This window comes from Microcaecilia unicolor, chromosome 2 (genome assembly GCF_901765095.1).
Source record: "Microcaecilia unicolor chromosome 2, aMicUni1.1, whole genome shotgun sequence".
In the NCBI taxonomy this organism is placed as follows: Eukaryota; Metazoa; Chordata; class Amphibia; order Gymnophiona; family Siphonopidae; genus Microcaecilia; species Microcaecilia unicolor.
The window spans coordinates 239827122-239853080 of record NC_044032.1 but is presented as its reverse complement, the minus strand read 5'-3'; the positions used below and the strand labels follow the sequence as shown (position 1 = coordinate 239853080).

Here is a 25959-nt window from a genome sequence, read left to right as displayed (position 1 = left end):
TGCCGTTATTTTTTAACTGTGAGCAATTTAAGAGGCTATAAGGAAGCTAACTGGACACTTACCCAGAGATTCTATATATGGCACCTAGAATTGTGCACTCAAATTTGGGCATGCACCCAAGATGCGTACCCAAATTAATTGAGTAATAAGCCTTCATCTATCAGTAATTGGGTGCTAACAAACAACTGTTGATGTTAATTGGCACTCATTAAAATTTGCATGCTCATCTGGCTGAGTGCTATTCTATAATGCATGGAACCTAACTCTACTAGCGCGTAACTCAGAAGGGGACATGGTCATGGGTGTTTCAGGGGCGTTCTCAAAAGTTGCACATGGAATGATAGAATATGGTCTCAGAACGCATAAATTGCAGGCCAGCATTTATACCAGATTTCAGCAAGCGTAAACATTAGGCGTGGAATCAGCAGTAAGCGTGATTCTGTAAAGGGTGCACGCCCTTCATAGAATTGTGCTTAATACCGATTTTTTTTTTTATGGCGCTGAATTTTGAGTCATTCACATAATGTACTATTATACCACTTATATAAGTTTAGTATAGGTAAGGACCATCAGAAGTGTAAACAGCTAAGGCGAAACATAATCGTGTTGGCACAAAGTTCCCCTTTTATTAAGATAAGTGAACCACAGGATGTGGATATATAAAATGACAGAGCAGTCATTGCATTAGAGTTTGAAATATATTTGTGTTATAGCAAGCTGGCATTAAGGTTATTTAGATTGAGGGGCCCTTTTACTATGCTGCATAGGCGCCTATGCACGCCCAACATGTGCCAATTCAGAACTACCGCCCAGCTACCGCGTGGCCCGGGCGATAATTTAATTTTTTATGCAGCGCTAACTGGGTGGTAATCGGCATTGTACGTGCGCAGACGGTTACCACTCGGTTAACACGTGAGACTTAACCGCTAAGTCAGTGGGTGGTGGTAGTAAGGTCTCAGGCCCAAAATGGATGCGTGCCAATTTTTATTTTGCTGCGCTGAAAAATGGACCTGCATGTATCCAATACATGCATCTACGACAGTGCAGGCCATTTTTTGGTGCACCTTAGTAAAAGGACCCCTGAGTAAACAATCGGACTTATGAGGATTAGCAGTGAATGACTCCCGTTAGGATCTCATACCACTTAGCAAGAAATTGCACTTTTGATGGTCCTAACCTATATTAAACTTATGTAAGTGGTATAATAGTGAATGTTTATGTGAATGACACTGGATTGTGGATATATCGCTATATATAGTAAGATTGTTGTTTAGCCATTGATTTCTTTATAAGAGCTGAATTTTGAGTGCCAATTATATTAATTCCCTTCTTAATGAAGGCATAATATCAGGAAAGTGGAGCCTCATTTTTACACAGAATGTAGAGCTTGGAATTGAGGACATCCAGGTCGGGACGTGCTCAGTTCCAGTGGTCTTTTAGAAAGCAAACTGCTGATGCAGAGCCTTTTGCAAAATACTTTCAGGAGTGTACATGTATTTGCATGCACGTGCAGTGGGAGCAGCCATTTTACAAAGACACACGTTCAAGAAATGAACAGCAAAGATCCAGCAGCTTCCATGTGGAGGTGTCAACACTTTACAAATGGAAGTGGCGATTTTGCAACTTCCACATGTAGCTGCTCTATTGTACAGATCTATTACATAAGTAGTGAGGCTGTGATTTTAACATGCTTTCATTTTGGAGGTGGAAATAACTCCTTTAATCCCTCATATAGAGCCCTGGCTGACTGATCAGTTTTTAAATACGTACATATGTCTTTCAGCTGCTATAAAACCCGACCTGGAAAGTTTCCCCCATATACAGGGGGATTCTATATATGGCGCTTAACATTAGGTGCTACCTGCGCACTGAGCTTTGGGTGTGGAAAAGTGTTCTAACAGATGCAAGGCACCAAAATGGGTCCCAAGAAACAGCAAGGCAAACGATTCGCAAACTCCAAGATGGGAAAAAGAAAAGCAGATCAGTAGTAGATATAAATAAATTTTATTGATGGTGTAAGGAAATTGCCCGACACAGGCCTTGTTTCGCCCAGAAGGGCTGCGTCAGGGGCTATTGAATGGACTGTAATATAGGATGCTTATGAAAAAGTTGTCATGTATTCCAACAATAGATGTTGATCAAGTTTGCCAAAATTTTGAAAAACCAGCATGGGTCATACTCCTACAATTGAGGAACGACCTTATCACACACAGCATGCATGTGCCATACCGTAACACTGTTGTGTCGTGCCGTGTGTGATAAGTAAGGTCGTTCCTCAGTTGTATGACCCATGCTGTTTTTTTCACAGTTTTGGTAAAAAATGGAACAGAGGTTTTCCTTTGATTCTTCTGTGGGACGGGAGCTGTGATACTCGGTCTGGTGAGGTAAGAGTGTTCTCTAACACCTCCGGGGTGGGCCTGTGATCGGGGCGTTTTTGGCGCGAAACCGCCTTTTGAATTTTCCCACCGTTTTTGGCGATGGCTGCAGAGAATGTAAAGCACTGTTCCCGGTGTGGCAAGCGCAAATCAGCAGCGGGGCTCTGTAAATCATGCTGTACAGGTGTAAAAGCCGGCCCGAGCATGGCGAGGAATGATTCTTCCCGCTCAGAGCTGGCAGCGGACGCCATTTTGAATTCTCTGCATGGCGCGGCCTCCGTAGAGATGGAGAACCCTGAGCCCGGGGGGGGGGGGGGGGGACCTCAAATTGAGGCTATTCAGGGAGCGGCTAGCCCCGGACGGGATCTGAGTGCCCAGGGCGAGTTTTTCTCCCCTGATTTTGTGTTATTATTGCATAAAGCATACATGCTGAAAAGAGCTCTCCCTCAAGGGTCGTCTGAGGCTCTTTCTATTGTTTCTCCCCCCCCCCCCCCCGGTGGATTCTGGCCTGGGACTGCCCGCTGAGGCTATTTTCCCTGATAATTGGCATAAAGAAAAGTGTAGAAGGGCTAATTCCCCTTCAGATTGTGGTGCACCTCCTTTTTCCCCCCCCGTGATCGGGCTGTGAGGATCCAGAGAGTTCTGGCAGGCCTTCGTGGTCTGAGGAGCCAGAGTCAGGTGCAGAATTACCACAGGATCTGGATGATCCCTCCGCGGTGAGGATTTTCCACCGTGATGAGCTGCCAGCATTTAGTTCAGATGCCCTACAGGTCCTTTCTATTGAAGAGCCTGGCAGTGGCACGGCATCCTCTGTGAATCCTAGGATGGCTAGTACCAAAAAGCCTGCTCGAGTTTTCCTTTGCATGACTCCATCCAAGAGCTTATTTCCGCTCAGTGGACTGACCCCGAGGGACCTTTGAAAGTTTCCAGGGCTATGGGGTAATTATACCCTCGGCGTGAGGAGCATTTGGCTCGCTTTGCAATGCCTAAAGTAGATGCCCTAGTCACTGCGGTGACAAAGAGAACTACCCTCCCTGTGGAAGGAGGAGTTGCCCTGAAGGATATACAAGACCGTAGGCTGGAAGCAGCACTTAAATGGTCCTTTGAAATTGCAGGTCTTACTGTTCGGGCGTCTGCATGCAGTTGTTATGCTGCTAGAGCCTGCCTGACGTGGTTGCAACAGGCAGTGGAACAGCCCGGAGATGGAGCGGAGCCCTTCTCGGATGTGGCTCCGCGGCTGGAGTCGGCCTTGTCCCTTTTGGCTGATGCCCTTTATGATATTGTCAGAGCTTCGGCTAAACAAATGTCAGTAGCAGTGGAGGCTCGCCGTCTTATTTGGCTACGACATTGGGCAGCGGACATGGCCTCTAAGCAAAGGTTGGTGAAGTTGCCCTTTCAAGGCCTTCTCCTATTTGGTGAGGAGTTGGAAAAAAAAATGTGTTAAAGGCCTGGGAGATCCTAAACCCCAGCACTTGCCCGAAGATAGGCCGAGGCCTTCCTCCAAGGGCCAGGCGGTCCACTCCTCTTAAAGACCTCGCTTCCGTGAAGCTAGAACGTACCGCCTGGGGAGATCCATTTATATACAGTGGAAACAGTACATGCAGATCAACGTTACATATTTTCATTGTGGAAAAGTTGAAAACCAGACTGGTTTGTGACCCTCAAAGACCATGGTTGCCGACCTCTAGAATAGAGAATGTCCACATTTATCTGCCTGACTTTAAGTGCTAGCTCAATGGGTGCTGTAAATGCTCGCAGGTAACTGTAGGCGGTTAGGTGCGTAAATGCTAGTATTCTGTAAACAACAGTACAAAAGAGCGGGAAATAGATCAGACAAACCAGAAGCAAACAAGGAGACTTCAAACAATGATAAATGGTTTATTGATGAAGCCATGATAGCTCAACGCACTCAGGACCCACCGGTTTTCTCCAAAAGGTCTTTTTAAAGACCATATTTCTCCATCTCATTGTATCAACATTTATTGAACAATGGATTTTGAGTGCACAGCTGATAGAAGAGCGACCAATAGTAGTGATGCACATGACTACAAATTAATGCCAGTTAATACTTTTTAAGGCCAATAATTGGTACGTATCACCAATTAAGTGTCAAATATCTAATTAAGGAGCCCTTTTCCTTAGCGTCCCTCTGGACCGGCCCAGAATGTGACTGATGGGTTGTGTACGCCTTCCAGCAGGTGGAGACTGAGAAAAAAACTGTGACTCTAGGGAGCCAATAAGAGCCCTTGCCAGCTAGAGAAAGATCCAGTAATCTCAGTCTCCAGCAGGTGTGTGAGCCCTTCAGTCTCAGTCTTTCTGTTTATTCTGTACTTCTTTTTCTCTTTTGGGTTAAAGTTCTATTGTTGTATTAATTTATGGTTCTTTTCCCTGTGCATTAAAAAAAACCAAAACCTGCTCTTTAGAGGCAGAGGCCCGGGGGGGGGGGGGGGGGTCTCTTATTGCCTCGGGGGTGTTACAGTCGGGAGGCTGAGTCCCTCCCCCCATATCCTCCCTGATTGCTGTAAGTGCTGGCTAGTTGGCTACTAGCATTCTTTATCTTTGACAGTAATATAACGTTTACCTCAAGCTCCTCAACGGGGGAGCTTTAGAGGTGGGGAGAGGCAGCTACTTAAAAAAAAAAAAAAAGGATTTGGGCCACCCGGTCTGCTGTCTTAGGCAGAGCCATTTTTGTTCAGTGTCTTATTAACGAGCAGGGCAGCTCCTTAGCGGTTTGCTTCTTTAGTTTTCGGAGCGATCAGCTGTTTTGAGATCAGCTGTTTTTTCTTTGCGATGTCTGAAAAACTCCACCGCTGTTCAGTATGTCAGCGGCGGGGTCTTTGTGCGACTGGTGTTTGTCGGTACTGCACCTCTGTGGAGGACCAGGGTGCAGGAGTTAGTAAATCATCGGTGTCGTCGGGGGAGGGGGGGGTCCTATTCTGCCATCTTGCCGGCGGTTGCGTCTCCCACTCTCCATGCCATCTGTTGCTCCTCAGGCCTCTCTTGCTGCTGGGCCTGTACCTGCTTTACAAAATCCAGTTTTGCCAGCGGGGGAAGGAGGTTTTCCTCCTGAATTCGTGGTGCAGATGTACCAGGCTTTTCTTCTGCATAAAGCTGGGCCTGTGGATCCTCCGGGGAGACGGTCTCTGGAGAGGGCCTCTGTGGCTAAAAAACGGTGTAGGCTTTCTGAGGAAGCTGAGCAGGATTTGTTTGGTTCTCATGACCAGGACATGCCCTCCTTAGAAGAGGAGGCATTTTTTCCCGAGGAGCAGTTTGCTGAGGAGCTTGAGCAGACAGCAGAAGGTGAGGAATCTCTTCCTGTGGGAGAGGATCCGTCAGTGGTAAGGATTTTTCATAAAGATGACCTTCAGGAGCTTATTTCTCAGGTTTCTTCTTGCGTTTTGATGATCAGGATCTTCAGGTGTTGGAGCCCAGAAGGGTGGATTTGCTGGTCAAGGGTATTTGCAGGGCAGGTAAGTCCTTTCCTATGCATCAAGATATTAGGGATATTATTCAGCTCAGTGGGAGATTCCTGATTCTGTTTTTCAGCTGGCTAGGTCTATGGTTAGGCTTTATCTGGTTCCTGACTCAGATAAGGATCTTTTACGTCCCCCTGTAGTGGATGCGGTAGTTTCTGCGGTTACCAAGCGAAACACTGTCCCGGTAGATGGTGGTACGGCTCTGCGAGATCCCCAGGATCGGCGTATTGAATCTTTGTTAAAGAATTCCTTTGACGTTTCGACTCTGGCAGTGCAGGCTGCAATTTGTGGTTCCTTGGTAGCGAGAGCTTGTTTCCGCTGGTCTGAGAGGGTGTTGGACCGTTCTTCAGATGATCTTTCGGTTATTGATAATGAAGTAGCTAAGCTGGAAATGGGTTCAGCTTTTTTGGCTGATGCTCTTTAAGATTTGCTTCGGGCTTTTTCTAAGTGTATGGCTCTTTCTGTTGCGGCCCGTTGTACGCTTTGGCTGCGTGGTTGGTCGGCAGATGCGGCCTCTAAGTCTAAGCTTAGTAAATTCCCCTTTAAGGGCTCCTTTCTGTTTGGAGAGGAATTAGATAAGCTGGTGCATAGCCTGGGTGAGGCTAAGGTTCCTTCCTAGGTTGCCGGAGGATCGTCCGAAGGGGGTCTGGTCATGGCAATTTCTTAGCTCGTGGTAGAGGCCGTGATTTTCGCTGTTTTCGGCCAAGCAGAGTTTTTCAGGGTCAACGCTCAAGATTTTCCCAAAGGACTCAGTCTTTTTGAGGAGGTCGTAGAGGAGGTCGAGAGGCAGGGAGTTCCCTTTCCTCCTCCCGCTCTCAGCAATGAAGGTTTACGGGCCCAGCCCCTAGTCCAAGTGGGCACTCGATTAACACAATTTATATGGAGGTGGGCCTAGATTACTTCGGACCAGTGGATATTAGAGATTATTCGAGATGGGTATGCATTAGAGTTCGCTCACCCTTTGTCAGATGCTTTCCTAGAATCCCCTTGCCGTTCTCGCATCAAAGCCCGGGCCGTCAAGGATACTCTCAGCAGACTTCTGGACCTTCGGACCATTTGTACGGTCCCTTTGGTGGAACAGCGTCAAGACCGTTACTCCATTTACTTTTTTGGTGCCCAAAAAAGAGGACTCTTTCCGCCCAATTTTCGATCTCAAGGCAGTCAATCAAGCTCTCAAGGTGCCCTCATTTCGTATGGAGACTTTGTGGTCCGTCATTGTTGCGGTTCGGTCCGGGGAGTTCCTCACTTCTCTCAATCTTACAGAAGCCTATTTCCACATTCCTATTTGTCCTGCACATCAACGTTTCCTTCGTTTTGCGGTACTGGGTCACCATTTCCAGTTTCAGGCTCTCGGAACGGAAGGCATTTTAGTCCAGCCTTACTTAGATGATTGGTTGACCCGGGCAAAGTCGTTCCATGAGAGTGTTCAGGTGACTGCTCGGGTGGTAGAATTTTTACAGTCCCTAGGTTGGGTGGTCAATGGGCAGAAGAGCCATCTTCAGCCTACTCAGTCATTAGAGTATCTGGGAGTTCTGTCCGCCAGCCCGGATCCTCAAGTTGCAGACTCAGATTCGTCAGTTCTTGCAGTATCCCTGTACGCCAGCAAGGAGTTATCTTCAGATTCTGAGATCCATGGTGGCAACAATCGAGGCGGTTCCATGGGCCAGGGCTCACATGAGAACTCTCCAGCGGTCCCTTCTGTCCAGATGGTTGTCCCAGACGAATTCTCTTCATCAAAGATTGCCGCTTTCGCTCCAAGTGAAGACCAGTCTTCGATGGTGGCTTCGGGAGGCCCATGTGACCAGAGGTATGCCTCTAGATCAGCCCAGCTGGACTGTGGTGACAACAGATGCCAGTCTCCAGGGCTGGGGAGCTCACTGTCAGGGGCAGTTTGCTCAGGGTCTCTGGTCACATCAGGACACGTCATTCTCCATCAACCTCTTAGAGACCAGAGCGATTCGTCTGGTGCTCCAGAGGTTTCTTCATCTTCTGAGAGGCCAGGCAGTCCGAGTGATGTCAGACAATGCCACCACGGTAGCTTATAGCAATCGGCAAGGAGGGACAAGGAGTTTGCCGTTGGAGCGAGAAGCATCGCTACTGCTTCAATGGGCGGAGATCCATCTGGAAGCTTTATCAGCGGCTCACGTGGCAGGTGTGCTAAATGTTCAAGTGGATTTTCTCAGTCGTCACTGGCTCGATCCCGGAGAGTGGTCGCTAAGCGAAATGGCGTTTCGGCAACTGGTTGATCGTTGCGGGTCTCCCAGGATGTATCTGTTTGCCTCCGTCGGTAGTGCAAAACTTCCTTCTGTTCTTCAGTCGTCGCAAGGATCCCAAAGCGCAGGGCTTGGACGCTGTTCTTCAATCCTGGCCAGCCGGTCTAATGTATGCTTTTCCTCCATGGCCACTGATAGGGCGTCTTCTTCAGAAGGTCGAGACTCACAAGGGACGTCTGATTTTGGTGGCACCGGACTGGCCTCGAAGTCCGTGGTATGCTGACCTGCGGCGTCTTCTGGTGGATCTTCCCTTCAGGCTTCCGGTCACGCAAGATCTGTTGTTGCAGGGTCCAGTCGTTCATCCGGATCTGGATCGATTCTGTCTTACGGCCTGGCTCTTGAGAGGGCTAAGATGATGAAGAAAGGTTACTCCGCTCAGTTCATTGCTACTATGCTTCGCTCTCGTTGCCGTTCTACCTCTTTGAATTATGTGTGCACTTTGAGAATATTTGAGGACTGGTGTAAGGAGCGTAGTCTATCTCCTTTTAGTGCTTCTGTTCCGCAAATTTTGGATTTTTTGCAGTGGGGCTTTGACAAAGGCCTTGCTTTGTCTTCTCTTAAGGTGCAGATTGCGACTTTGACATGTTTTTTTGTGGTCGCATCCAAGAGAGGTCTCTAGCTATTCATCCGGATGTGGTGCGTTTTTTGAGGGCGGTTAATATCCTTCGTCCCCCTTCTCAATGTTCTTTTCCTCGTTGGGTTCTGAATTTGGTGCTTACGGTTCTTACTAGGCCGCCCTTCGAGCCTTTATTATCCTATACTCTGAAGGATTTGACTCTGAAGACAGCGTTTTTGGTGGCTGTTGCTTTGGCTAGGCGAGTTTCGGAGTTGCAGGCGTTGTCGTGTAGATCGCTGTTCTTGGAGTTCTGTTCCAATCGCGTAGTGTTGCGGCCAGTTCCTTCCTTTCTCCCCAAGGTAGTAACTCAATTTCATGTTTCTCAGTCTGTGGTATTGCCTGTGTTAGGTTCTTTCTCCGGCTTAGAGGAGCAGCGGCATTTGAAGTGTTTGGATGTCAAACGGGTGTTGAAACACTATATTAAATCTACTGATGACATTCGGTGATCTGATCGTTTGTTCTGATTGGAGGTGCACGCAAAGGGTTCATGGCCTCTAAGCCCACTATTTCTTGATGGCTTAAAGAAATGATTGCCTCAGCTTATCTGCTTTCTGGGAAACCTGTTCCAGAGCATGTTAAGGCTCACTCTAAAAGGGGTCAGGCAGCCTCTTGGGCAGAGCGTTGTCTGGTGCCTCCAGAAGACATTTGTAGGGCAGCGACTTGGTCGTCTTTGCATTATTTTTCTAAGCACTACCGTTTAGACGTCCTCAGTTGTCGACAGGTTGCTTTCGGAGCACGCGTTTTGTCAGCGGGGCTGCTAGGGACCCTCCCATAATTTTCACTGCTTTGTTACTTCCCATCAGTCACATTCTGAGCAGGTCTGGAGGGACGCTAAGGAAGGGTAAATTAGGCCTTACCTGCTAATTTGCTTTCCTTTAGTCCCTCCGGACCGGCCCAGATCCCTCCCTTCAGGTATCTGTGTTTTCAGAAGTTAAGAGTTCTCTATTGGAGCTTGTCTTGCTAGTTGATTTCTCTATTTAAAAAAAAAATGAATATATAAATAAAAGGAATGTTTTTTTCTGGTTTACTAAAATGTCCTGTTTGAAGGACCATGATATGTGTGGAGGCACTCACCCTTTGTTGGCAATGTGGCGGTGGCTGCTCAGGTTTTTTGGATGCACAGGTTATGTATTTCTTCTATGGCTTTACTTCTGCTTTGGTACTTTATTATTGGATCTTTCTCTAGCTGGCAAGGGCTCTTATTGGCTCCTTAGAGTCACAGTTTTTTTCTCAGTCTCCACCTGCTGGAAGGCATACACAACCCATCAGTCACATTCTGGGCCGGTCCGGAGGGACTAAAGGAAAGCAAATTAGCAGGTAAGGCCTGATTTACCTTTACTAAGCAGTGGCAAGCCCACCTCAGGCTTACCATGTGTCAATCTGGCACTACTGGCGGTCTACCACAGGAGCCCAGCGATAGTTCCCACCCCTAGTGCGTTCTATTTCCGGCACCAGAAAAATATGATCTAGTTTTGTAATGCCGCAACTTTACTGGCGGTAGTCACACTGTCTGGTTACTGCCAGGTTAGCACGGGAGCCCTTACCGCCATCTCAGTGGGTGGTGGGAAGTAGTTCCCCCCCAAATGGCTATGTAGTAAGTGTTTCACTTACCGCACGGTCATTTCTTTTCCTCAAACAAAGACAACCTTTTACTTGCTTCGTTAAAATGGGGGCGTCAGCGCACATCAAAAGCACTCACTGATTCTAGTGCAGGTCCCCTTTTACCACAGCTTAGTAAAAGGGCCCCTAAATTACATGCATAACTGACCCTCTTCTATAACTCCGTGCACAATTGTGCACCTTACTTTCAGTGCCATTTATAGAATTTAAGAACAACTTGTTTAGGTGTTGCCCGCACAAATATGAAATTCAGCACCTCTCAAAGCACATTTTTACCCTGTAAGTCAACTGCTAGTAGAAAGAAGAGCATGTGTGGGTGGAGGGAAGACCAGGGCCACGGTTACCTGCAGAGGTCTGTCTGTTCAGAGGTCTGCTGATTCCTCTGCTGGTTGTCCTGTGCCATCAGAACAAAGTGAGGTTCCATCTATGGGAGTTTTAAAATATATTCATATTACAATGGGGAGCTTAATATGCTTCTTTACCTAGGGTCCAATAAAGGATTACTCCTTCACTGACTATGAATAACCATTGGAATAAGCAGTTTCTTGGCTATTTACTGTGCTGAAGAAGAGGGCTTATGTCTCTCAAAGGCTTGCCTGAAGTTAAAAAATGAAAGTTTAAGTGTTGTGGACAGGCTGTGATTTAACCTCATTCTCCATCAACATTGGCAATATTTGAGCCTTATGTCGGGTTGATGGGTTATAGCACAGTGGGCTAAAAACATCAGAGAACATGGGCATCCATGACTGATTGTGGATTGGCACTGAAGAGCACAGTTAGGGTCTCGCCACTGGCTCAAAACCGCTGGCAGGAAAGTGAATGGAAGACATCGGGAGCTACCACCCAAGATCTTTCCCCTCGCACTCAAAATCTCCCCGTAGTGCTTTTGTAAATTGCAATATTTAAAAAGTTCCTGAAGCAAATGCCTATTAGTGAAAGAATATTTTTCCCCTTCTTTTCCAGGTGGCTCTGAGACGGCAGCAGGCCCAGGAAGAGGAGCTGGGAATCAGTCATCCCATCCCACTCCCAGGGGCTGCGGAGTTGCTGGTGAAGCGGGAGAGTAGCGGCAGCAGCTCCTGCCTGTTGCTAGACAGCAGCAGCAGCAGCAACGGCAGTAGCTCTGCATCAGTGGCCAGCACCTCCACCACAGCAGTCACTACGGCATCAGGTGAGCTTGCTGTACCTATCACAGGCCTGTGTATGCAAGGCTGCTTGGCTAATGCCCAGTCTGTGTGGTGTTAGTGCTGCAGCTTGGTGTCAGCACTATGCAATAGTGTGACTTGGACTGAGTCTGCAGAGGGCGGAATCAGTGGGAGCCTTGTATGTTTGTTGGAGGAGAGGAGAGATTCTTAGACACTTGGGCCACAGTAACACTATGCTCAGGCTGTGCTCTTCCACAGTCTAAACATAAACCTTGTTTATATATTTATTTATTTATTAGGATTTATTTACCGCTTTTTTGAAGGAATTCACGCAAGGCGGTATACAGTAAGAATAGATCAAACATGAGCAGGAGGCAATTAGAGCAGTAAAAATATTCGAACAACAATACAACATATGGCATGGTATACTACTTGCAATGACAACACAATATGTACTAGAACATTATAATTGGTAGTGAAGGGTAAGGCAAAGTTGTAACATATAGATGAGTAAGAAAGTAGGAAGAATTAGAAAGTAAGGTGATTGATTTGAAGAAAGTTGCACGTGAGGTCAGAGAGATGGTTAAATATTATCTCAGCTAGGGTAGGAGTGGATAAACATGTCCCGCTGCAGTATGTGCAGCCCGAGTCAATCCTTGTGTACTTAGAAGCAACAGAGGCATTATTTTCAATGCTAGGCTTGTCCAACCTTTTTCTATCGGAGGCAACATTTTATATGTTGTAACTTTTGGAGAGCCAAAACAAACACCATCGTATTTTGCAGCATGTTTCATCAAACTGTGGCAAAATACAACAGTGCAGCATCCCCTTCACCCGGTTGGTCTCTCTGTCTGTCTCTCAGAGGTACCCCCTAACCTTCACCCAGTCTTTCTCTCTTATGTACCCCCCCCCCCCAGTTTTCACCCAGTCTCTTTACCCTCAACTGGCTTCATCTGCAGAAGAAACAGTGGGATTCCTTCTTCCCCACCGCGACACAGCTCTCTGCAAGCTTGGGCCATGTGTTGCTGGAAGTTCAGTTTGGTCTTGTGAGACTTGAAACCGCAAGACCAACCCAAACTTCCGGCCCCATGTGGCTCAAGTTTACAGAGAGCTAAGTTGCAGCAGGGAATCAGGAATCCCGTTATAAGTATCACAAGAATTGCTAAGTTTCCGAGGGCCAGAAAATAGCACTTGGTGGGCCAGATTCTGGCCTGCAGGCCATAGGTTGGACAAGCCTGCTCTTCGCCAAGCATATCCAGGTTCAGTCCTCACAGACCAGATTTTCAGGATAGCCCCAGTGAATATGCATGACAAAGATTTGCATGCCCACTGCTTCCTTTATATGTAAAATTCTCTCATGCATATTCATTAGGGATATCCTGAAAAACTAGTCTGTTTTCAGGTCTTGAGGACTGAACTTGGGACAAACCTGCTCTAAACAGTGCTATTGTATAACGGGATAATTATTATTATTTTTTCTTTAGAATTTACTCTCCTTTCTTTTATACTGTTCAGTAGATAAAAAATATCAACAAAGTACTTGTGGGTGATAGAACTAGTTTGTAGCTTAGTAATTAGAGAAGCAGGTTACAACCAGAGAACGTGGGGTTTAGTCCCCCTTCTCTCACTTTGTAACACAGTTGGGAAAATCACTTCACCCTTCATTGCTTCAGGGCATGAGCCCCATGGGGCAAGTAAAATTAAAATGTACCTGAATGTAGCTTGCCTTGAGATTTAGAGAAGGTAAGTAATAAATCTAAAAGGCAAATGCAAATACTTTATATTGAACTAACTTTATACAATTGTGAGCATCTTTCAAGAGCATTTTGCATTGACCTGATGAATGCAGCCTGCCTCTCTCAGTGAAAGCTGGTGACAAATGCATGAAGTTAGTCCAACTGTTGCTTGTTTGCTGGCCTTTATTTCTGCATATCCAAGTGGATTTAAATAGGGCAGCCAGACTACTTCATTCAGTACTGTTTTGGTAAAACTGAAGTTCCTCAAGTTTTCAAATCATGCTACAACCAGAGCACAATGCACTCTGAAGCTTACACTACAGCCTGACTGCTGTATCTTCTGCTGGATATTTCTGATAGGGTTTTATCTTGCTGCTACCCTTGTGCAGTCTCAGATCTGTAGACTGAAATCCTTCTGAGAAAGAGTAACCTACTGTGTTAAAGTATTCAGAGGTCTGGGTGCTGTTTGCTGCTTGTGGTGAAGGATATCTCATGTCCCCAGTCCATATGCCTGCACTCGTACATAAGGCCTGGAGAATCTGGTGCTGTGCTATATTTTGTACACTGATTGTTGGACTCCTGAACCTCACAAAATTGGGTTTACCTGGCTATGTGATCAGGCTGGTGTGCTTATGCCTATCAGTGCCTATATATTAAAATACAGCGTGGAATCTGAAAACTGTAAGCATATGCAATGTGAATTTGTTGACTGTTTCTTTATTGCTACTATATTTGTCATTAATATTGACCAAAGTAACACAGTGTGTAACAAAGAACATTTCTTTATCTTGACCCAGGCTGCACATGCCAATGCTTTCAAAGTTCGCTACGCTAACAGCTTTCATTTGATAGTATCTTTTTATTTCTCTTGACTCGTGCAACTTGACAATTTCCTAAAACACTCTGTAACCTATTGTAACGGTTATGGCTTCCTAAAATGTATCCTGTGGCACAACTTGTGGTTTTTAAACTTGTGTGATATTGTGCCTGATAATTTTAGTAGCCGAGATTGTTGGTGATCTGGGATAGCTCCACCTCCTACCCAGAGTTATTTTCTGAAATGGCACTGCCCAATACCCAAGGCCATACATGAGTGGAAGAAATCCAGGGGAATCTTAACAATTGAAAAGACTGCTGCTATACAGTTTTGTCATGTCAAAATTAAGACAACGTTTTGTTTTTTTTTAAAGAAATTGATCTGGTCATTGGTTTTCATCTGAAGGTTGTTGTGCGACCATAGACTTCAAAGGAATTTCTGTCTTTATCTGAAGAGGGTTGGTTTTCATGGGATGTCAAGGACTGGCATTCAGTTTCCTTCCCTGGTTTTCCAGGATACTTCCAGAATCCAGTGGGTAGCTGAGTGAACTAGGCCACTGGGAGGAAAAGTAAAGCTGCTTAAACTTAAACCTTCTCTGTTTTTGAAAGGGAAAAAGGAGGGGGCCTTGGAATTAAAAGCTAGCATAAAAATAAAAAGAATAGACAAATTGGAATTCCCTTTCATCCTGCTAGACCAGCCCAGATCAATGCGTTATGTCACCCTACCAGCAGATGAAGGCATAGAGGCCCCCATCTGCAACAATCTAAATAAGCTTAGGGAAGGAAGGGATAAGATATTTAGGGGCCCCTTTACTTAGCTGCGATAGGTGATAGTGTGCACCTAGCAGAGCTTAAAATGGCGTACTATGGGACGCACTCAGGCATCCTGTGGAAAGTGCCATTTTAGTATGCACCAATCCATGTGCTAAAAGGTTTTCTATGTTTTTTGGAGGGAGCATGTAAGGGGACATTCCTGTACTAATCAGTTAGTGCAGCTACATTACCACGTGCTGACTGGTTACCCTGTGAGCCCTTATCATCTACAAAATGAGTGGCAGTAAGTGCTGGCTTAGTAAAGTTTTTAATGGCCGCACACTAATGGCAACATGGCCATTAATACAAAAAAATGGAAAATCAGTCATTTTACGACTGCAGCAAAAATGGCCTTAGCGTGCAGGACAAACATGCGCAAGGGTGCACTAAGGCCACTTTTTGCCACAGCTTCATAAAAGGCCCCTTGGTGATGTGCTTACAAAGAAAGAGATGGATTTTGGTGCCAACCACCCACTACCAGCATCTGCAGCCTTTCTGGGGATGGAGAAAGGCCTTAGGCTGCAATTGGTGGGGTGGGAGGTCAATGGGGATAGGCCAGCGCTGTTTCTGCTGTAGGCAGGTAGGCACAATAAAAAGGCTGAGGCTGTGGTTGCTGGGGGCAGATAGGGGGGGGGTGCAGCAACCACCTGTTCTCCCTCCCCAAGCAATGCCATTCCTCAACTAGCTTGGCTTTGATTTCTGCTGAAACTGAGCAGTGAATTTCAGCTCCATATTTGGTACTGGCTGAAACCAAAAACCCTGGTTTTGATCTCCCTCTACCATGGCAGGAGAAGAATTCTGCACAAATTCTGCTTTGTCAGAACTCCTCCAGTTGTACCTGTTTTATCTGTGGCGTGTTGGGCCAAGCAGCCGCTAATGCTGCGGCCATGATGCTGCTGCCTGACACTGAAAAATAAATCAATAGAGCATATCCCAACACCAATCCAACAATTTGTAACCATTCAATGTACTTAATACAGCAGCACACTGTTCAAAAGGTGTCAGGAATTGTCAAATAGTTCTCTTTAGAAACCTCAGCCATATACGGCTCACTGAAATCGTCATCAGTTTCAGTTTCACATCTAATATCAACTTTATAATATTGACTTTGAAAATTGTTTCTAAACATTATTTGCAAAATAACTTTAACTGCTAATTTTAAAAGCTTAACTTAGCTTAGTAAGAGGACCCCTCATCAACATGGGCCATGTTTCGCTCCAAAGAGATCGCTGCTTCAGGGCATGATCCTTCAAACTGTATGTCGGCACTACTTCTTATCTAACCTATTGAATGGTTATGAATTGTTGAATTGGCATTGGGACATGCTCTGTTGATTTATAGTTTACCCTCGCTTTATAAAAATTGGACACAATTAATTGTGACAGTTAAACATAAAGGCACCAGGGTCAATTTTTTTAGTTGCCATGGCAACTTGGCACTGGGGGGGGGGGGGGTTGATGAGCCCTGTCTTAGGGGCTCATACTTTTTGTATATACATTTGTTTAGGTTAAATGTTGCTTTGGCATTGGCATACTGACAAGTTCCAAGCTGTACCTACTTTTTATATCGGTGATGTCACTGGAAGAGCTCTCTGCCTCCATCTGCTGGTAGGGTGACATAACCCCATAGAGTTGGGCTGGTATAGCAGGAATCAAACAAACAAAATTATCATGTAAGATCAAATTTCACTTAAAAATTGAGGGCTTTGCTGGGACTTACTAGCTTTTTTGCGGTTGAAACACGTTACATATTATATACCTCAACTGGGTCTTGAGTCTGGTCAACTAGCTGACTAGCTACAGACACAGCACCTTTAGCTCCTTTCCTCCTGGGCCCTCCCTCGTCTGACGTAACCTACGTAGGTTACTTATGTCAGACGAAGGCGGGCCCAGGAGGAAAGGAGGGACATCCGAAGAGGCGATCAGCTGTTCTTGCCCGTGCAGCACCTTCACACAGAGGTGAGAGGCGCTGTGAGGGCCCGGTATCAGACGGAGGGGGGGCCCGGTGGAGGGGGGAGCGGCGGGGCTGGGGCACAGGGGCGGAGGATGGCGGGAGCTGTCATTTCAAAGAAAGGAGGAGAAAGAGAGGAACGGAGGGGGGCCGGGGCTGCCTAAAGTTATGATTTTAATGCAGCAGGGAGCAGCGGCGACCTCGGGCAGGGGGGGGGGACAACGCCTTCAATAAAGGACGCTCCAGACGAGCCTTTTTGCCCCCTCATTTTTTTTTTTACATTTAAGTTTTGGAAGCCGGGCAGCCCCAACGAGAGGTACAGACCTCTCCTTAGCTTTTCCGGAGTTTTCCTGCGTTAGGGCAAGCGGAAAACCTTAGTGCATCTCATTTCAGTAGGGTTTCTACACAATTTGCTCATCTGCATTCCGTTTTCGTTTGCTGCTACCGTCCTCGGAAATTGGGCTTTAGTGCATGCCAGGGTAATCTACTTGTTCGTTAAAGGCTCGTTTAGTTTAGTGCATCTTGCCCTGAGTATACTTTATCTTAGATCAGAGGCTTCAAAGGGGTTACTTAATACCATTAAAGTATAGCCTATATGTGGTGATGAGGCATAGCTGGTAATGTAGATTGGATTATCCCTGCCAGAGTCCTCCAGTGGAGCAGAGAGAGAGAGACTCTGGTAGTGTGAGATGCTAGCCTGAACGAAATAATAAGTTAGGCTGCCATGAGAGAAAGGTAATGGGTATAATCCTAGGTTTCTGCAGTAGCTCAAGGGCAGATTTTGTGGCAAGAGTCAGAAAATTCTTCAACAGCTTCTGAAATTCTGCAGCAATTTCATGGCACAGTTGCATATTTTCCTACTACTACTACTACTATATTTTTACCTTATAAAAATAGTCATGTTTTGACATCTGCTTTTTCTGTATTTAGGGACCCTTTTACTAAAGCGTAGCATGCACTAATGCATGTCCTATTTTATACCTTTGGACCATGTGGCAGTTAACACACACTAATGTCTGTTAGCATGTGTTAAGCTTTAGTTAAAGGGCTCCTTAGTTCTTTAATGTGGCAAAATGGATTTTAGTTAGCAGTACTGTGAAGAGATAAGGGGAATAGAGAATAGGATGGAGGTGTCCAGGGGATATAGAAAGAGGAGGGATCTCAGAAAAGGATCTTTGAGGAGGGAAATAGGGAAGATATCACAGACAAGAGGGGTAGAGGAACAGGGGAAGGAAAGAGGATGGAGATACTGAAAGGGGATGATAGAGAGAATCAGGGTGCAGAGGAAGGGGAGAGATAGTGAATGGGGGAAGGATAGGAGAGAAGGAATCAAGAAGGGGGAGGATTGATCCATTCCTCTTCTGACACAAATCCCCTTTCTTACTCATATCTCCTTAAATCTCTACCCTCACACCCAGGGGGGTAGCTCAAGGTAATCTGCTGTCTGAGGCAAAGGATGAGATGGTGCCTCCCCACAAAGCAACAAAAAGCTGATACCTTTTCAGATAAACATATATCTTGCATCCACAGAAACCCCCATGCCCCCCCCCCCCCCCAACAATAGCTGCTGAGGAAAAAGAGGATATTTCTAAAGATAACTTACCTTACAAAAAAAAATGTCTGATTTTGGTATATTCTCAGTAACAACAACATAAACCCTCTCTAGTATCATGCATATTGTGAAGTAACACAAAACCCTACAAAAGTCACTCAGGACATATAGAGCAAAAGGCACTAACTTCTAGGAATCATACAGACAGACCTGCACAAAGTATAGAATAAGTCATCAAAATCTTAAAATAGAAATATTTAGATAAAAATGAAACTGAAATCACAAGAAACCAGAATTGAATACAGTGCAAGATCAGAGAAACAGAAGCACTGATGTATGTCCACCTACACTCTGCAAAATATAAAGAGGGCAGCAGGGGTGTAGCTACCATTGAGCAAGCCCGGCAAAATGCCCATGGCCGCCCAATGATAGGGGCCACCTGTTGCCCTGTGTTCTCCATCCCGCTTATCACCTCTCTGTTTCTCTTCCTGACACCAACCTCCTTCTCCCCCCCGGGTGCGCGATATTATTCCTTTTTTCACATGCATGCAGATTGACATCAGCCTGTGGCTCCCCCTCCCTCGCGGTCCTCTAGAGTCTCAGCAGCTGATCAGCAGAGGCAGCAATGTAAACACTTCTGCCTGCACCCGGCCCCACCCAGGCCTTTTCCTCTGCTGCTTCTGCCTCCTGTGATGCCACTTCCTGTGGATGGAAGTGGCAGAGTAAAGGCCCTGGTGGGGCCGGGTGCAGACAAAAGTGTTTACATTTCTGCCTCTGTTGGTCACTTGCTGGGATTCTGGAGGACTGTGGGGGGCTACAGGATGATGCGGATCCTGGGGGGGGGGGGGGGAAGAAATGGGGGACCCATGTGGGGGGGGGGGGAACAGAAAGAAGTGCTGGACTTGTGTGGGAGGAGGGAGCAGCAGAAAGAAATGCCAGACCTGTATGGGGTTAGGAGGTGGAATGGAGAGAGAGACTGGAGAAGAGATATTGGACTCGTGGGAAAATGGAGGACAGAGGCAGAGACTGGGATCAAAAGGGGGGAGGAGGAAGTGACGGTGAGAGATATTGGCCCTGGGGTAGGGGGGATCAGGGGTAAGGTGCAGGAGGAAAGGAAGAGGGGAGAAACTGGGCACGGGAGGGACAGGGACACAGAGACAAGATGCAGGGCATAGGGACAAGGAATACAGAGGGGCAATGCTGGACATGGAGAGGGGGAAGGGCAGAGGGGAGGTGCTAGATAGGATGCATAAGGGATGTAGAGGGAAGGTGGATGGTGGACATACAGAAGGGATGTCAAAAGGACAGAAGACCCTGAAAAGAGTTAAGAAAACAGGAAGAGATACAGGGACAAAAGCAGTATTCAGACAACAAAGGTAGACACCTCGCGTCTCCCTGTCACCTCCTCACCCACTGCCACTTCCCAGGACATGTAACAGTGGCAGTAAAGCAGAGAAGCCACGGGACCGTCCAGTTTGCTTGGGCCACTGCTTTGCTGGTCTTGCCTAACAGAAAGTGTACATCAGAGAGGAAAGGACCACCAGAGCCTTTAGTGGCCAATGAAGCTGGAAGGGCCTGGTACTTCTTTGTGCCTTATTACTGTTACTGCATGTATAAGGAAGCATCAGCAGCAGTGGATGATGTCATACCGGGGTCTAGGACTGATGGGAGACAAGTGAGGCTGCTGATGCAAGGATATGTTGGAGGCACTTTCTGCTGCCCCCTCCCCCCAAATTTACCACCTGAGGTGGCTGCCTCTCTTAGCCTAATGAAAGACATGCCTGCTCACACCCCTCAGCTGTTCTGATCCCATCACTCTCACCTATCCTCTCGGTTACAGCTTGCCCCCTCCTAATCACCTCACTCACTCTTGTCCTCATACCCCTTACTCACTTTTCTTTCTCCACACTTCCTCTGATCCCCTCTTTTGCCTTCATCTCCTCCCCCTTCCACTCACTTTCTTGTCCTTTCTCATCCCTTCACTTATTCTCTAAGCCTGGCTTGACCGCAGGTGGCAAACAGTGGAATCACGGTGTCTCAGACTGTGTCATCCTACTCTACCACTCAGAGCTGATGTCACACTGTAATGCTGTACAGTTCAAAGTTCAACACGAAGGTGCAGGAGCCATGCCCTCTGTTCCTGTGATGAGATTAATAACTCAGTCCCTGTTTTTAGCTGCTAAGTATACTGCGGCAAGACACTGGAAGAGGATTTTACCTCCTACCTTATTAGAAAAGATCCATAAGGTTTGGAACATATTCATAATGTACAAACTAATATAAGAACTATGAGACATATTTTGGAAAATTTGGATGACTCCCTTTTTTTCAATATGTGTAAACTTTGTAGGGGCCAAAGTTGGCCTGGTTCAACATGAGTGATTCACCAGTTGAAGGATACTTTATGTTATTGTTTATTATGAGTGACACTGGAAAGTACTCTTTCTCACCATGTGAAATTTGTGTGGGGTTAATGCATCTTTTGATTAATAGTGATGCACTTGGGGTGGAGGTTGTTAGGGGAGAGGTAAAAGAGTAAGTAGGTAAGGCAGACAGCTGGGGAGGCCTGTCCTCCCTAGAATGGTAAGTTGGTGGGTATGTTTGTTTATTTATTTATTACATTTGTTGAAGTATATACCAGAAACAGATAAAATGATAGCGCAGTTTGATATGTCTTGCTTGCTATTCTTCTTGCTTTTGTACTTGTCCTAAAAATTAATAAAACAGATTTTGGACAAAGTGTGACACTTGGGGCCCAAAAGCAGGTGGGGGGGGGGGGGGGGGGGGGGGAGTGCAGCAGCTTGAAAGAAAGTGTTAACACTGTTTTTTCCAAGAATGTAGCATCTTCCTGGATGGGGAGAGAGAAACAAGGCAGCCATCATTGCTTATTCTCTGACCTCTATCTGTCCTCTCATGTTAAAGGTAATCAATTAGATATATTAGCAACTAAATTTACAGACCCAACTACTTTTTTCATCGGACCCCAATACCTTGGTCAGATTACAGTAGCCTCTTTTTTAAATTGCACTGGAAGAAAATTGCCATTCCAAATCCCAAAATGTATTACATTCCTTTAAAACTAGAGGTAAAATTGACCTTGTACAATTCTGGTCCAATGAGTCATTCAGTGCATTACTTACCTCAAACCCTACCCTGAATTTCATTCAGCAATGGAATGATACTTGTAAAGCAGTTACTGCACCTGTGACTATGAAATCTTATCCGAAAAGATTATTTCCTTGATTTAGTGATGATACCTCTTGGTCATCTGGGATTTGTGAATAAGTTAAAGACTTGACTGAATTACATCATTAATTGAGCTTTTGCTAGTTGGAAAAATAGCTTGCAGCAGATGAGGGGGCAGTTTGATATTATGATGGATGAGCTCAGTTACTGTATATTGTAGACTCTGATCGTGGCAGTTTGAGGACTGGAGTAAATATTATGAGTTGGATGTTAGTTAAAGTTTGAAAGTCTGAGTTGTAAATGTAAGTTTGTTGAGACGAGGAGTGAACCGGAGATGTGGGATAGACCTGGAAGAAAGTGGGAAAGTCCTCCGGATGTGGTAACATAACCGATGATGACTAGATTACAGACTAAAAGCCCCTCTAAAGGAATACAATATAACAAAACTAATTGAATGTGTGTAAGAGCTGAGTGTGTGGGAAGAGTGAATGATTAAAATTCCTTTTGAAAGGAGAGGGGAAAGTAAATATGCTGTAACTGGTCGCAGGGGAGCAAAAAGGGATACAGGTGGTGGTGGGAAGGGGAATGATGTTAAAACATGATTGATTCTTCACTGGGAGGGGTCTCAGAGGGCAATGCAGGAAGTTGGGGAAGAGGGGAGGGATATATATAGAGAGAATTTAATGAAGAGACCAGGAATATAAGACAATGTAAGGGGAGGGAGGGGTATAGAGAAAAGACATTAACAAAGGATTGGACTTCTAAGAGAGTAATACTAGGGTTCCGTGCTATGGTGAACCAACCTGGGGGGGGGGGGGGGGGGAGGGGTCAGAAGCTGGGATGACCTCCCTGAATTTTAAGGTTATTTAGAAGGTTTGTATAATTAGTTGGAATAACTTAGAAAGATTAAAATAATATCTTGGAATATGGAAGGTATTTTCTCTCCAATTAACAGGCAAAAATGTTTACAAGCACTTAACCGACAAAGTTTCAGTGGCTTTATTGTATGAAACATATTTGACATTGGCAGAACATAAGAAATTGCAGGGGGGTGGGGGGCAATTCTGTAAAGGGTACTAAAAATTAGGCACTCAAAATCTTTGTGCTAAGATAGTAGTATACAATGGTACCTAGACACCCAGATTCCATTATAGAATGGAGCCTAAATTGGTATTTGGGAGCCAAAATTTAGACGACTAACGTTAGATGCCCACTCTTGCATCATGTAAAATTCAGGTGTAAGTGGGGGTTCCTAAATGTTGGCACTTAGTACGTAACGTACAGTAGTCTATAAGTTTAGATACCTAACTGTTGTTTACACACATTTGGGCAACTAACTTCTGTTTGAGCGCCTAATGTTAGGCGCCTAACTTGTGGCACACAATATAGAATTAGGGGAAGGGCAGATGGGAGAGAGTTATGAAGACCCAGCAGTTAAAAAAAAACGTAGTGGGTAGTGATTTTGATTAGGAAAGTACTAGATGTGGTCAACCATCATGTTTTTGGATAATGGAGAGAGATTATGCCCACCTGCCTAGAGCCCATTCTACCCAATACCGGATAGATTATATTCTGCTATCAAGAGAAATGTGGGAAAAGGCGAGATAGGATCTTATGAGATCTTGGATCATGCTTTGATTTTGGTAGAACTGGAGGCGTAAAAGAACACTCAGAGTTCTTATTGGAGGTTTCCACCAGAGCTTTATATAGATGTTACATTTTGTAATTTATTAAAGCATAAATGAAAAGAGCTTGAGAGATTTAACGTGAGTCATGCAGGAGATTCAGTTTTATATTGGGAATGGTACTTTGAAAGAAAATAATGACTTACACTAATCATAAGAGAAAGTTCAGGAATGGGGAGATATTAAGGTTGGAAAAGAGAATTTGGAAAGATTGGCAAGTTTTGGGGAAAATCCTACAGATAGTAAAGCTTAATTCCATATCATCAAGCTGATCAATCCATAGACTGGTGGGTTGTGTCCATCTACCAGCAGGTGGAGATAGAGAGCAAACTTTTGCCTCCCTATATGTGGTCATGTGCTGCCGGAAACTCCTCAGTATGTTCTCTATCTCAGCAGGTGGTGGTCACACACAGCAGCAGCTCTGGCTAGGCCTCCAAGCCTAATTCTTAGGTTTTGTTGAGTGCCTGGGGTTGAGGGCTCTTTTGAGCAAGTGCAAACCTGGTGGTGCCAGGTCCCTCCTTTTCTCCCCCCTCCCGCTGGCTCCGTTAAAAAAAAAAAAAAAAAAAAAAAAAAATTTTGAACGTCCTTAAAGGCGTTTATTTCGACGTTTATTTAAACGTTTATTGCAGCTACTCACTGGGACACCAGGTCGTTACAGCTCGGAGCGGCAAGCAGGTAATTTTTACCTTTTTATAGCGGGCAGGGGGTCCCCCGATTCTTCTCCTCGTGGCATATGGCGTCGGAGGGCGAGGGCGCAAAGAGTCGCTCCCCGGATCGCTTGAGCGCTTCTAGAGGGGATGCGGGGGTTTTAAAGCCTGATTCGCCCTTGTTGGGTGACAGTTTCGTGACCGATGAATGTCCCGGTCCTTCCTCCGGCGTGGCGGTTTTCCCCGCCATAAACGCCCATCCCCCGCTCCTCGCCTCCGCCATCTTGGCCGGCCACGCGGCTCGGACGGCTTCTTCGTGGGCCGCCCTTGAGGTTGGAGACATTAATGCCATGAACGCCCTTAATTTGGGCGACGGCACAAAAGCGGCTAAAGTTAAGCGCCGTTCTTCCCGCGCGGCTCCTTCACGGAGTGTCGCGCCGGACGCCATTTTGGATGCGCAGCATGTCTCTCCCCCGCTCTTGCGAGCGCCGGTTGAGAGTGCGTCTAGGGCTGTAGCCCAGGCTGCGGATGTGCACAGTCTGGGGGGTTTCTCCCCCGAGTTTGTTTTGCTGCTGCATCAGGCCTTCCTTATGCAAAACGCTGCCCCTGCTCCCTCGTCTGGTAAAGAGGTTGAGGTTCCCAGAGGTAAACGCCCTCGGGTTGATTCCCAGGCCTTGGAGGACTTTGTCTCCTCCGATGTAGATGAGGGCAGCGTATCTGAGTTCTCCCAACGGTCCTTTGCGGATTCCTTGGAGGAGACGGATCCCCGCTCGGATGGAGCGGATGACCCCTCTGCAGCGCGGCTTTTTAGCTCAGAGGATTTGCCCAACCTGTTGGTACAGGCCATGGACACTTTGAAGATTTCCTCTCCGGAGGACGTCTCTCCCTCAGCCCCTGTTGGCTCTGCCATTATGCTGGGGACGAAGCGCCCGCCTAGAACCTTCCACGTGCATGATGCCATGCACACCTTAATTTCGGCTCAATGGGATGTCCCTGAAGCGAGCCTTAAAGTGGCTAGGGCTATGTCCCGCCTCTATCCTTTGACTGAAAGTGAACGTGAGGCCTATCTGTGGCCTACCGTGGATTCTTTAATCACTGCGGTGACTAAGAAAACGGCGTTGCCGGTGGAAGGTGGCACGGCCCTAAAGGACGCCCAAGACAGAAGATTGGAGGCGGCCTTAAGGTCGTCCTTTGAGGCGGCTGCTTTAAGGTTGCAGGCCTCAGTTTGCGGCTCCTATGTGGCCAGGGCGTGCCTGACTATGGTGCAGCGGGCTTCCCCCTTGGATCATTCCTTGAGGGCTGATTGGCCGGCCCTGGAATCGGGCTTAGCCTATTTGGCAGACTTGCTGTATGATGTCTTGAGAGCCTCAGCTAAAGGCATGGCTCAGACAATCTCTGCGCGGCGGTGGCTTTGGCTGAAGCATTGGTCTGCTGACCACGCCTCTAAATCCCGCCTGGCTAGATTGCCTTTTAAAGGCAAGCTGCTCTTTGGGGTCGAGCTGGACAAAATCGTGACCGATCTCGGCACGTCTAAGGGCAAGAAGTTACCAGAGGTCAGGGCTCGGGCTAGTACTCGCCCTGGTACCTCCAGAGGACGGTTTCAGGAAGCCCGTCGGTACCGCCCGGGCAGGTCGGGCTCCTCTGCCCCCTCTTCCTTCAAGAGGAACTTCTCCCCCCAAGCAGCATTCCTTTCGCAGAGACCGCCGTCCCGGAGGTGCTCCCTCCGGTTCTCCCCCAGGGTCTCGTACCCAATGACGGGGCCTTGGTCCACGCCTCAGTGCAGATTGGAGGACGGCTGTCCTCGTTTATGGGCGAGTGGACCACAATAACTTCAGACGCTTGGGTGCTGGAAGTCATCAGAGACGGCTACAAGCTAGAGTTCTGCCGACCCTTAAAAGACGGGTTTGTACTCTCTCCCTGCAAGTCTCCGGTCAAGCTGTGGCAGTGCAGCAGACCTTGGACAATCTGATCCGCCTGGGGGTGGTCGTTCCGGTGCCAGAAAATCAGCTTGGCAAGGGACGTTACTCCTTTTTCTTTGTGATACCAAAGAAAGGAGGTTCTGTACGGCCTAT

At 46.6% G+C, this 25959-nt stretch overlaps 1 protein-coding gene across 1 annotated transcript in view; it reads left to right on the top strand.

The window, feature by feature from the left end:
- DMRT1 (doublesex and mab-3 related transcription factor 1) overlaps nt 1-25959 on the top strand; it is a 327363-nt gene that overhangs the window by 5906 nt on the left and 295498 nt on the right. Inside the window, exon 2 of the mRNA XM_030192377.1 lies at nt 11324-11528. Coding sequence (XP_030048237.1) covers nt 11324-11528 — 205 coding nt within the window. The remainder of the gene's footprint in view (nt 1-11323; nt 11529-25959) is intronic.